The sequence below is a fragment of the Periplaneta americana genome, chromosome 15, assembly GCF_040183065.1.
Source record: "Periplaneta americana isolate PAMFEO1 chromosome 15, P.americana_PAMFEO1_priV1, whole genome shotgun sequence".
Taxonomy (NCBI): Eukaryota; Metazoa; Arthropoda; class Insecta; order Blattodea; family Blattidae; genus Periplaneta; species Periplaneta americana.
In genome coordinates, this window is record NC_091131.1 from 61,892,933 (window position 1) to 61,906,885 (window position 13,953).

At 34.5% G+C, this 13,953-nt stretch overlaps 1 protein-coding gene across 1 annotated transcript in view; it reads right to left on the reverse strand.

Moving 5' to 3' along the window:
• LOC138715008 (trypsin alpha-like) overlaps positions 1-13,953 on the reverse strand; it is a 56,411-nt gene that overhangs the window by 5,456 nt on the left and 37,002 nt on the right. The window contains exons 5-7 of the mRNA XM_069847384.1: positions 12,710-12,845; positions 11,778-11,885; positions 590-742 (exon numbers count right to left, since the gene is read on the reverse strand). Of these exons, the coding sequence (XP_069703485.1) occupies positions 590-742; positions 11,778-11,885; positions 12,710-12,845 (397 nt within the window). The remainder of the gene's footprint in view (positions 1-589; positions 743-11,777; positions 11,886-12,709; positions 12,846-13,953) is intronic.

Below are 13,953 nucleotides of genomic sequence, written 5' to 3' on the forward strand. Positions count from 1 at the left end.
AATGGTATATTTATGTGTAAAATTATAAAGTGTGTAATGTAAGGTTTCAAATGATTATATGTATATACTTTTTCTGTTAATAAATATCATATATTTGCATCATATACCTTAATGTTTCTATTTCAATTAGAGTATCAATGAATTCCTTAAGATAGAAGATTAACATTAGCGGATATTTTGTTCTTTTAGACATACCACTCGGCTGTATGTCCTTTTGCGGTTTAACTCATGGACTCATGGTCCATACCACTTCTTGTAGAAGAAGCACGCTAAATCATCATGCATTTGCCATTTGAAAATTACTCCTCTAGAGTTTAAAAGTGTCATACTTCCGGAATGATTGAGAACTACAATTTTTAGAAATATTACATGAACAAAGAAAGATGGTTTGGATCAAAGACATCTTGTCGTCTAGATTCTAAAAAGCTCGACCTGGACGTGTATTTTCTTGAATATATTTAAATATGTTTTCTGCTCTATATCAGTAATTCTCTTCAGTGTAAATTACGGAAGAGTAAAGCTTCACATGCAATTATGTTAACAGTGCGTGTCACTGACAGTGTTGTAGAGATGATGATTTGGCTATTACCTGACAAGCACCTTCCCCATCATCCAGAGTGCACATTTGGCCGTCGTGAAGGAAGAAATCGTATTCGATTTCTTTGTATATCTTCGAGCAAGTATCATATTTGAGAATCGGCAGCGAAACCTGCTTCAACACGTCCGATCCTTTCCCATCCTCCTATAAACATACCACAGAGAACATTGTTATTATTACGCCACAGCCACTATACTAAATGTATTGTAACTATAATAAACAGGAATAGATTAGGTAATGGAGGATTGAGTTTTAGAGAAACCCAAGCGAACTTAGGCGAGCCATTGTTCTTTTATCTAAAATAGTGACACTTGTGTTCAAAGAATACGTGACGAAGTAGTACTTGTACAGGGACATCATTTTATTTTTACTTCAATTAGTATTGTACCTGAGTTTTTGAATGTACTTCACTCCCACTCCTTCTACTAATGAAGTTCTAACTGTCTTCCACACAGAACCAAGGCCGCATATAGTAAACAGCACTGAGTTAGTGAGTATACTACATTCCAGAGATATGTTCGCGTTTTCCAGTGACGAAAAAGCTTTCAATATTGAATCATATTTTCCTCTCTGTAAAAACTGGGCTGTCTTAGCTCTTTTCTGAAAACATTAATTTCTGTTAGGAATTGGACGTTTACGTAGTATTTTACAACTGTTTAAAATAACTTAAATAAAAGGGCCTCGTTAAGTAATTAACTGTCACGTGATTTCCCCCCTTTCTACGATCCTGCTGCATAACTACTTGGACGGACAGTAGATAGCATGTCTGAGTAATTTTATCTGTGCGGGTCGGGCAGAAGTGAAGATTGAATTTACAGTACGTAAGGTACCGTAATTTCCCATAACTATGGTCCAGGCACTAAACTATGGTCCAAAACTCATTATTTACTACTTAGTCCCCCAAGAGTTCGGTGTTTGCCATTTAAGGCGCCACTGTGATGGAATTATGTTCCCTATAGATGCTTTATCTACCATTACACTTGGAAATGATATGGATTCTTGACAAGGTCAGTGTGCATCGTTCTATTGGATGTGTGAAGACACGAAATCATTCAGTTTGTGATTGTTTTATTAAGCTCTCCTCTGTAGAAGTGGTATGTTATAAATATATGATTCTTTGTACAATTAAACCTGGCTATATAGTGTTTACTTTCACGTAATAATTACACTGACAGCGGTTAAGGACTCTGCGTGAAAAATGTTTAATCTCAATGGTAGAAGTAAGTCCTCAACTATGTACCACAATTTTTCGTGGAACATAGTTGTATTTCATTTTGAAATATTTGTTTCAATAAAATGTGATCAATGTGATTATTTACTTATGCAAATACGGTATCTCAGTATATTCTAAAACACCATTTAACGTTATAGTCAAGTAAACAAAGAAACAGGCTGTTCCAGCATCAATGGTACTAGCACGAATGATGGTCCGGTAAAACGAAAACTTCAGGGTAGAAGGAAAACAACCGTCCCTGTAAGTGACTATGAGAGCAATGAAATTGAATTGGATACAGATTATGATGTTTCCGGTGTTCTCTCCATATTTACAGACAGTGAGTCAGATATGGAAAAGAAGACGAAATCTGTTAAATTAATGTTAAAGGCACCTAGTTATATGGTAGTTACTTACGAGGAGGAATTGTGGCCAGGGAAAGTTTTGGAAGTGAAGAACAATGGAGCTGTTGTTTCATGTATAGTAAGACGTGGCAATTACTGAGGTGGCGAGAAATGGAAGACATTTTATTCTATGGAAAGGAAAACATAATAAAATAAATTGAAGACCCCAAATGCGTCTCGAAAAAGAGAGATCTATTTTCAATTTTAGAATTACAAGAGAAGTTGAGATTCAAAGAATCGAAATAAGCCTAATGAATGTAGTTCTCAGCACGATAAATAAATATTATCAGTGAATTTCTTTGCATAATATTTTGCTCAGAATGTATTGGTTTATTTTGATACCGTACTTTTGTTCTTTAATATACACTCAACTCCAAATTATTTAAAATTATTTAATTATAATAATTTTTGAAAATTGTAGGATTTTTTATATAATTGTAGGTGTGCTGAGGTTCATTTAGTTATTCATTTATTTTGTGATACGTAAAAATCTACTGAATACGTAATAGCCAACAATGATCTGAAAAGAAGATTCGTTCTTCTTGTAATATTGTGTGTAAACTTCTCGGACTCATTTCGAGCTAAGCTGAAGATATCTACAGACTGGTAAGCTCTTTGGAGGCAGTATTGGAGTACTTCATTGTATACAAATGTCACTAAGTCCTACCGATTCAGCAAAAGTGGTTGCTTTGATAGAAGGTGGGAATAGTCAGCGTTATGTGGCTGCAGTTCTTGGGATTCCTCGATCGACCGTACAACGAGTGTGCCATCGCTTTAGAGAGACAGGAGGTTATTCCAGAAGACCCGGTTCAGGGAGAAAACGCGTAACTTCGGCTCGTGACGACCATTTTATTGTCCTAAACACATTAAGAAATCGCCATTCCACAGCTATTGAGACGAGAAGAGCCTTCAAGAAAATAAGACAAGTTAAAGTGAGTGAGAGAACTGTAAGGGCACGTCTGGATGAATGGAACCTGGGGGAGTGGCGACGAGTGCTCTTCACAGGTGAATCGAGATTTAATTTACAGATGGACTTGAAAGAGTGTGGAGAAGAGAAGGAGAACGTTTTTCTTCATGTACCTTCAGTTCACGTGTCAGTTTCCAAGGTGGATCAGTAATGGTATTGGGTGGCATTTCGTATGAAGCTCACACAGAACTTGTTTTCATTAATAGAGGTGCTTTGACTGCTCCAAGATACATCGAAGAAGGTCTAATTTAACATGTGGTACCATATGGCCCAGTTATTGGTGGAAAGTTCCTGTTAATACATGACAATGCTTGCCCTCATGCTGCAAGAATCGTGGATGAGTTCCTTCACGACGTTGGATTGAATAGGATGACATGGCCAGCAAAAAGTCCTGATATAAACACTATTGAACATATGTGGGAAATGCTGGGGAAGCGAGTTAGAAGTCGTCTAACTCCTCACAGCAACTTACAGCAGCTCCGAAATGTTCTAAGTAAAGAATGGAATGGAATCGACCAGACTGACATCCAGAATCTGATCGAAGAGTTGAATCGGCGAATGGTAACAGTCATACAGTCATGGGGAGGCAATACCCGCTATTACCAACATCTGGGTGGCCACAAAATCAGTTGAACATTTGGAAGAAAATTGATATAATTTGTACGTTTTTACACCTTTTAATTATATCCATTGTTTGGCGTTAAAAATAATAGCGCAAATGATAATGAATAAGTTTTTTTTCTGGAAAGCAATGCTTTCTTCATTTCATAAAGGATTTTCTAATTCTCACCTCATAAAAAAATTGAGAAACTTTAGGTGGCCCGGTGTTTTTGCCGGTGAGTGTAGTTGTTCATTATTGCAGAAAAATGACTTTCAGATTTCATTTGTTTATTGAGTGTTTATCTAATGTGTACTAATAAAAAGAATCTATGTACTTTTCATTTATTTTTAATACTTCTGTACTAGATTATGTTTCTACGCTTAAATTAGAAACTCAATGTATTGATTTACGAATAATTACAGCTCCAGATAAAGTCCATTCATGCTTTCAAGCATGAATATGTGAGTGGACCATAGTTGGACAACTCAGAATACAACTAGGGGAACTAGGCCTAAAATGTCATACCTTAAGGAAATCTTGAAAAATATATATATTCTTACCAAATTTGTTTTGGCCAATTATATATAACTGATACTACAACATTAACACATATATTAAGATAAACAGAAAGTGGAAAATACTGACAATCTTTAACTGAAATGTATGTTTGAAAATGACACACTTAAGTTAATTTTTACATAGTTAAAAAAAATGTTCTCTTAGATACACTTGCACATTCATTGTGTGCACATGAGAAACATTTCTTGCACTGTAGCCATGTTTCTTCTAGTTTATATTGGCCGTAAAATTCATTGCAGTACAGACAAGATGCATCGTTCTCAACATCACCATCGAAGTCACTCTATTCATCTTGGTCCCCATTTAATTGGTTAATAAAAGAGATGCTCGATTTGGGACCCATCACGTGTTCTCTTTCTTCTCGCCACAGATCTAGTGCCAGAGGGAATCGGGGAGATCTCTTGGTATGTCACATGAGCTGAAGGCCTCGTTTGTGACGCTTACGCTGCTGGTGCAGTTAGTGGTGATGGCTCTATCATATGTTCTTTTGCATTTCTTGTTGTTGAACTGCTATTCTGTGTTGCACCCCTTGGCCCGTCTGTAGGGACTGCATTCGTTAGAGGTCTGTCTGTGGGCGCTGCAGGACTAAATAAGTGATCAGGAAATATGTCCGAATTGAGTGGACAAATTCCTGTTGAATAAAATCCACCCAGTGCATTGGTGATGGTTGTAGCTTTTCCATAGACTTCAGAAAATAAATCCGCAATTTGAAACTGTGTAATCACCCATCCAGGATGGTTCTTCAGCCACTTTGTAACGGCCTGATCATATGTTTTCAAAGGCCCGAAGAAAGAGACATCAAGGGTGCAGTGACGAGGGAAGGCTAACATGACGTGTAATCACTGTTGCCAACTTCTGTGCACTATAGAGCTGTAAATCCAAACTTATCTTACAATGTTTTCCACAAAAGCGCGTTTTGGTGAAGTAGGTGCAAGTAAACTTCACACTCGCCAAGCCTAGCTCATTCGTAAGAGGATAAATCAGAGTAACAAAATTCAATGCATATAAATATTCATATTTATTTCAGAAACTTTAGGGTTTTATATATTTTTAAGAAATCACCATCTCACCTATTTTAAAATCAGTTAGCTTTGCGAAAAATTCAGTCGAGCAATGAGAGAGATGCCACTATATATTACATAATTTCGCAGAAGTAATCTCTAATCAGCCATTGTAAACAAATTTGACACCAATTTTGCAATCGCTATCGCCCATTTTTTTTAACGTAATAATAATAATAATATTTATCTAATACTATACACTTGAGCTACATTAGGCATTGCAGCCCGAAAGAGCAGAAGCTCGTGCTCGGGCGCAGTTCAGATCAGTTATACAAAATATATTACAAAATTACGAGAGTTCATTGAGCACAATCACATTAATAAATGGTAAAATACATACAGCATGTAATAACAGGGTCTATATACAAACAGAAAATACGAAAGTACATGAATATTAGAGTATCAATTTTTAACTCAATTAGCTTAAACAATTAAATAATTAATCTGATTTGTTTCTTAAATCTATGTGTGTTAAGTGTACTTAGCTCAGGGTGAGGTCTAATTAATGTATTATATATTTTGGGTCCAAAATTTCTGCTGTATTTTAATCAAGCAGTTGTGTGGCATTTGGGAGTATTTAGAAAGAAACTGTAGTTTTGTCTCGTCTGGTATTCATGAGGATCAAATTTAAATTTATTGTGGTTTTTATGGAAGTAAATCAGCAATGTTTATTTATAAATTTGTTCTAGATTTGATACGCCAAATTCCTGAAAAATTAATTTCGTTGGGTAATCAAAAGGTTTATATAGACAAATTTTGATAATTCTTTTTTGGAGCAGATTTAAAGGACGGAGAGTCGATTTTGCCATTCCTCCCCAACCTAAAATACCATACTGAATTATTGATTGAAACAGAGCTAAGTACACAGTACGCAGAACATAAACAGGTAAATAAGAGCGTAAAATGGAAAATTTGTGGATTGTTTTACGCAATCTGTTACACAGAAAGGAGATATGCTTGTCCCATTTTAAATGTTGGTTAATAATAATGCCTAAATATTTAACTTGTGAGGATATACTCAAAGCGTTACATGAGCAAGTAGGTAGGTTACAATCATGTATAGTTATACTTATATTATTATTTATTTCTAGTTGCTCGAGGCCATGTGATGTTAATGAAAATGGTATTAATTTTGTTTTAGAAACGTTCAAAGAAAGTAAGTGAGCATCCAGCCATTCTTTAATAATATTAATACCACTGTTAGAATTTTGATAAGTTTCATTCCAACTCGAACCGCTAAATATAACCACAGTATCATCAGCATAAGAATCAGAGTACCAGAATATTTCTCAATGTCAATTTTAAGTAAATCGTTGATATATAAAGAAGAAAGTTAGGACTGACACAATTTTAAAATTTTACAAAACAATGGCGATTCCAACATTAACCTATGGATCCGAAACATGGTGTATGACAGCTCAACAAATGAAGAGAATAGAAGCAGCTGAAATGAGACTGCTAAGGCCAATAGCAGGATATAGCTTATTGGACCACAAGCGAAATGAAGACATACGACAGGAACTAAATATGCCAAATATTATAGAAACTATCACAGATAAATGGCATGAACATATATGTAGGATGGAACCAACTCGCATTCCATACCGACTACACCATTATAAACCCCAAGGGAGAAGACGAATCGGACGCCCTAGAAAACGCTGGAAAGACCAATTTTAATATTGCTGTGGAGACGAAACGGGCCAATGGGCCCAAATCGTATTGTTGATGATGATGATATATTAAAAACAAAACAGGACCTAAAATCGTCCCCTGAGGTACACCTATATCAATGTTACGTGATTTACTAAGGTGATCATTTATTTTAGTTGCTTGAGTTCTGTTACTTAAGTAAGATTTAAATAATTTTAAAGCAATTCCATTAATTCCTAATCTATCAATTTTATTCACAAGTATACTGTGATTGACCGTATCGAAAGCTTTTTGTAAGTCTAGAAAAATTCCTAGACATTTATTTCCTACATCTAATTGTTGAATTATTTTTGAGGTAACTGCCATAATAGCATCATCAGTGCACAATTTTTTTCTGAAACCAAATTGATTATCATTTAGTAGTTTATTTTTTTCTAAAAATGTTATTAACCGTGTTTTTATACATTTTTCAAATACCTTAGAGAGACTGGGTAATAGTGAAATGGGTCTGTAATTATTAAGATTATTTTTGTCACCAGACTTGTGAATTGGTATCACCACAGCATGTTTTAGGGCTGAGGGAAATACACCTTGAGATATGCACAAATTAAATATAAAGGCAAGTGTTTAGAAATAGCTTCGATAATAAGTTTCAGGGTATTTGTTGTAATACCATCAATACCAGGAGCCATATTATTTTTTAAACTGTTTACAATATTAATGATTTCACATTCGTTTACAGGAAACATAAACATAGATGATATACTTTTATTATAAGTAAGCTTATAGTGATGAGTACCAAATACTTTCTTTTTATATTAGATACGATGTCATGACTTACATTAGTAAAATGATCGTTAAATTCAAATAATATATGGCTTCTCATTTCCAGTCAGAAACATACACTTGGGTAAAATGACATAGTATGTCGTTTTAGCCTAGTAGGTGGTATGTCATTTTACCCGGAATGAAGAAGAATAAGAAGTAGTGCTAGTACGACCTAACCTCTTTATGAATTTGGATATTGTAATGCTTTTTATAGAGGGAAATATTCATGTTTTCAGTCATGGACATTATTTCACTAATATCTGAAGCTTAAAATGACAAAAAATACGTAACATATCTCAACAATATTATATCGTCTTGCACTTTTTTCCTTTAGTTGCACCTGCTTCACCAAAATGCGCCTTCGCTTGCTAAAACTTGGATGTAACCACTGTTTCCAGCTTCTGTACACTATAGAGCTGTAAATTCAAACTCAGCTTACAGTGTTTTCACAAAACACATAGTATGTCATTTTACTCAAGTATGTCATTTTAGGCCTAACTCCCCTGTGTACCAATGCTTATTATTTTTTGACACTTGTAATTAAATAATTTCAAACAAATATGTCAATATTTATTTAATATAAACTTACAAGAGTCCAAAGCCAAAATTTCACTTAATCTGGATGAATAGTACTGAATGTACAAAGAAAAATGTGACAAATGTGGACCATAGTTAGGGGAACCTACGGTACTCTTTTATAGAGTAGGTACAGAATTATTTCAACATGAGTTACTAGTACGAAGGACGAAACTGGCAATTGGAATTAGATGCAATAGTCTATAGTGCGATAATATGCACAAAAGAACTGAAGCCTGTATCGAAATGAATGGCCACCATTTTCAAAAATTTGTTTAAATATCCGTATTATGATTAGTTTTCAATTTAACTTCTTTCTCTATATTATACGCTAATGTGCTATAGACAGTATAATATACACTGCATAATGAACACGTTCGCATGGATAACTCAGTTCGTGAGTAAAAACACTTATTCTTAATACAGTACTGTATTTTGATTAAACAAAAACCTAATGAAAATTATCGAACTCAAAATCGCGATATTTCCCAGTTTATGTAAATGGATTAACTACTTTTCTTCTCTCCTATACCTAGTAAAGTGATTTGTTTGTGTTTTACGCCAGTATCATCGAACTACAGTCGTGGAAGGGGGTAGCAAACTGAGTTTCCGGTTCTGTAAAGGTATAGCCAGGTTAATATTAAAAATGTTAGTAAAAATAAAATGATGTCCCTGTACTATTTCACTATGTAAGTTGCACCCGCGATAGGAATGTTAGCTACACTCACAAGGAAAGGTTGTCTGATCGATGTCACAGTTTTATATGAGGATTTGTTTGTGAAAATATTTAAAAAATAAAAAGGTCCCATAGGCTCTAGTTTACCCGTAAAAAATAAAGTATGAAATACTATCAAGTGTTCTTGAGTCGCTGTTGCATGCAAATTCATCACCGCTCGTACGGCTCAGACGTATGTCTTCGATCTCTGAACCGTGTTATATTACATTATCGTTTCTTTTATATTATTAAGCCTAGCTATTATTTTTTACATTATTACAACTATTGTTTGTTGATTTTATTGTACTTGTTCAATAATCTCGAGTGACGAGGACACAAACACATCGTATGACGTTCCGATGAATGCGGGAACTTTCAATAAAGCTGTTTTCACGGGAGCGGTGCGACATTTTCATGGATCATGAAGATTGTGCTGGGACCATGAAATTGTCGTTTGTGCACGAGGGCTGTTAAGTTTACTGAAGAATTTTGATTTTATTTTCTGCTAATGTTATTGACTGCAATATCTCCATACTCTGATATTCTGTTTCAAAAAGTAACATATGTTGCTTTTTTTAAAACAAAAATTCATAATTTCGAGGAGTACAAGAAAGGATCGAGAAATTACTTTGAGGAATTTTGGGATTGCATGGATGATTTTGCTGCTGAAAATTATCCTCAATCTGAAAGATCATGGCTGGATGCAGTTCCTGGAGAGGATAAGGAAATTGTATATAGGCGGTTGTTCAATGAAATCCTGCACGTTATCAGAATTGATAATATTTAAATGTTTGCTGAAAATTTCAATTTGAAGCTTTTGAGTATGCTTGATCATATGCAATTTACCACCTTTGCAAATTCGCTCCCTGAAGAAATATTGTTAAATCTAAAAGAAAACTATGAAGCTTATTTTGATTTACTGTATTATCAACAGTGCAGTCGGTCTCGTTCTATGCACTTTCGTCTTTCGTGTTTTATGTAAACACGGCCAGGCTTCGGCCCGGTAAATATCCTTATAACTGTGCTACAAGGAAATTATAAAGAAAATTAGAAAATTTAACTCAAACATTCATCAATAAGCGGCTGTTTTCTGGAACGCAACTCCCGCATATAACGAAAGCAGACTACTGTATTTTAACCATTTAAAAAATCGCATCCCCATGTCAAAATGTCACGCGACGCACTGGAATATTTTTTTCTACTCATAGAAGGATTATGCCTTTCGATAAATTAAAATGTAGGTTACGTAATAAAGTATTATAAAAAGTTTAGACATATCACTATGAATTTGATTTGTTACTCTATATGTATGTGAAAATTATCTTAGATTGAAAATTACGAAGATTCTATTTGAAAATTATCCTTCTATATAATTTGCGTGCTGTGTTTCTCCTTCTATGACTTGGCAAAAAGACAAGTTTGGTTACCACCCGACTGTACATGTTTCTTGTGCTGGTTTGTTGACGTTTAGAGCTCTGTCACTGCTCTTCATTCGGTAGAGATTTAGTCAAAGCTCACACAACTTAATAGTTTTGGTACCAACTTCCTAGCTCTAGTAATCACTATTATGAAAAGTTGCTGATAAGATTTCATACTTACTTACTGGCTTTTAAGGAACCCGGAGGTCATTGCCGCCCTCACATAAGCCCGCCATTGGTCCCTATCCTCAGCAAGATTAATCCATTCTCTATCATCATATCCCACCTCCCTCAAATCCATTTTAATATTATCTTCCCATCTACGTCTCGGCCTCCCTAAAGGTCTTTTCCCTCCGGCCTCCCAACTAACACTCTATATGCATTTCTGGATTCGCCCATACGTGCTACATGCTCTGCCTATCCCAAACGTCTGGATTTTATGTTCCTAATTATGTCAGGTGAAGAATACAGTGTGTGCAGTTCTGTGTTGTGTAACTTTCTCCATTCTCCTGTAACTTCATCCCTCTTAGCCCCAAATATTTTCCTAAGCACCTTATTCTCAAACACCCTTAACCTATGTTCCTCTCTCAAAGTGAGAGTCGAAGTTTCACAACCATAAAGAACAACCGGTAATATAACTGTTTTATAAATTCTAACTTTCAGATTTTTGACAGCAGACTGGATGATAAAAGCTTCTCAACCGAATAATAACAGGCATTTCCCATATTTATTCTGTGTTTAATTTCCTCCCGAGTATGATAAGATTTCATATATTGTATAAAAATGTTTAAGACGAAAATCTATTTGACATACACCCAAATAATGACGTAAGGAGAGGGGAAGAATATGAGGATGAAGCGCATGCGTCAAGGATGTCTAGAAATGGAATCGTAGGAGTATTATGTGTCGAATTACATAAAATAATTAAAAGTAATTTCGAAAGACATAAAGAAAAGAATAAATAGCCAAATTATTCGATTTTAAGATCGTATGTATTTTAAAATTATTTTTAATATTAAACTGTATTAATATTGTTAACAAATACAAGATAAAAGTTTCAACACAAAAAACAACTAAAGCTTTCGGTTTCATAGAAACAGGAAATCTACGGACAGCAGTGGTAAAAATAATGAAAGTATAGAGCAAGTGAGTTCTTTTAATTACCTTAACCCTGCCCCATCCAGTAGCAACTCCTATGGTCCCGTCCGCCTCTGGCGAGCTCTCCATTGGAATCGCTTGCACGCTTTTGCTGTACTCGAAGGGCGGTTCCACCTATAGATAAAATACACATCTCATCATTTGTATTTTATTGTAGGGGAAGGTACGGACGACAGACCTTCAGAGCCATAACCATATCGTTTCTTAAGAGAGTAATGTACGAGGTGGGACAATATTCCAAGGAATGGCTGCACCACGAATGTTGTAGGTCTACATATAAAGACATATCCTTGCCACTAGCTGAGTTACAGAGTAATTGAAATTGTGAAATCCGACCTCGCGAAAAGTGTTCCCGGAGCTGTTCATCTAAGCACGGTGTTAAACATTGTACAAAGAAATCAGAACATCTGACTGTTTAGTTGCATCTATTTGCCATACTTATACATAATTTTGTGCAACATCTTTAAGTGAAGTCTATTTATAGGATTTAAATTGTTACCTGAAGAACCCAGCAGAAACTTTAATTCTTAACTCTTATTCAAAACAAGTGCCAGTCATTCATCATCGGGGATGGAACCCAACTCAGTACTGACCTAGCATCCTAGCAAAGAGTTACCTGAGGACAATAATTTTATTCTGCCGGTAACCTTGGCATGAAAATTTCAATGCAAAACACCAAACTATCCCATTTTCGTGAAAATTTGCACTCCTCAGCAATAGTAGGCCTAATAGTAGTAGTGATAGCATAATAATAATAATAATAATAATAATAATAATAATAATAATAATAATAATAATAGATACGTAGTAACAGATTATTATTGAAATTAAGTTAAGGTACTAGTTATTCCGAATAAGTTATTAGAAAATAGTATAGGTAATTATTTAGAACTTCAATATTTATGAATTAATAAGAAAAAAACAGGAAGCAAACTGACCTCGAGGAGACAGATGTCATTTTCATAATTGTCCGGGTCGTAGTTGTTCATATAAACCTTTTTCAACTTGTGCAGACTGCCTCCCTTTGAGGCGTAGGTTGAGCCCGCGCGCAGTGATAACAATCTTACGGATATTCTGTAGAACAAATAAACACAGCCTTATCACGTGACGAAATAACTCCGGAAAGGTTATGTCTGAGTATTTTGTTTCCTCCTACTATAAAAATTCCAAAATTATTGCAGTACAACCAAATAGCTTTTTTCTTTATGTTAGCTCAATAAACAATACCTAGTTATTTATGTTACATGGGCCGAAAGTGAGGTTTTACGTATGAATTGAAATGAATTCGTGTTATTGCATATGGTTCATTTAACCACTCATCTCTCACATCTGGAAAATATGCGTACGTTACCTCAAATGGTACTTTATATCTTTCTTCTTTCAATATTAGTGGATTATCAATGGCTAGCGCCACATCGTTTCCCATAATTGTGCTATCCATGACACTCAATTATGCTTTCATATCCTCAGCTTTTATATCACTCATCATACAAACATGTATGAACTTGTATATTTCAAACCCCCCACTCCAACTGTAATTACAAACATGTATGAACTTGTATATTTCAAACCCCCCACTCCAACTGTAATTACAAACATGTATGAACTTGTATATTTCAAATCCCTCACTCCAACTATAATTACAAACATGTATGAACTTGTATATTTCAATCTCATAACACATATTTATCTGCTACAATTACTGTATTACGAACTGCTTCGGTAATAATGTATGACTTAAAATAAATCCAATAAATGTTACTTCAAAATGTATTAAATTGGAACCATAATAATAATAATAATAATAATAATAATAATAATAATAATAATAATAATAATAATGCCATGTTCTGCGATTGTTTTTTAATCAAATATCATGTACGAATAGAGTGTAATATTTTTTTTTTATCATCATTCAGCAATTTCATCGCCGATGTAAAATTAGCAACCTTGCATAATATTTGCACACATAGCAGAAAGCGCTTATACAATATTTGCGTAACATAAGACGCTGCAAGAACAATCGCCGGAAGTGATGTCTTATAAGCTTTGCATGAGACCGTTCACATACTTCAAAATGTATTAAATTAGATTCCTAATAATAGTAATGATAATGATAATAATAATAATAATAATAATAATAATAATAATAATAATAATGAGAAGAAGAAGAATGTATGTG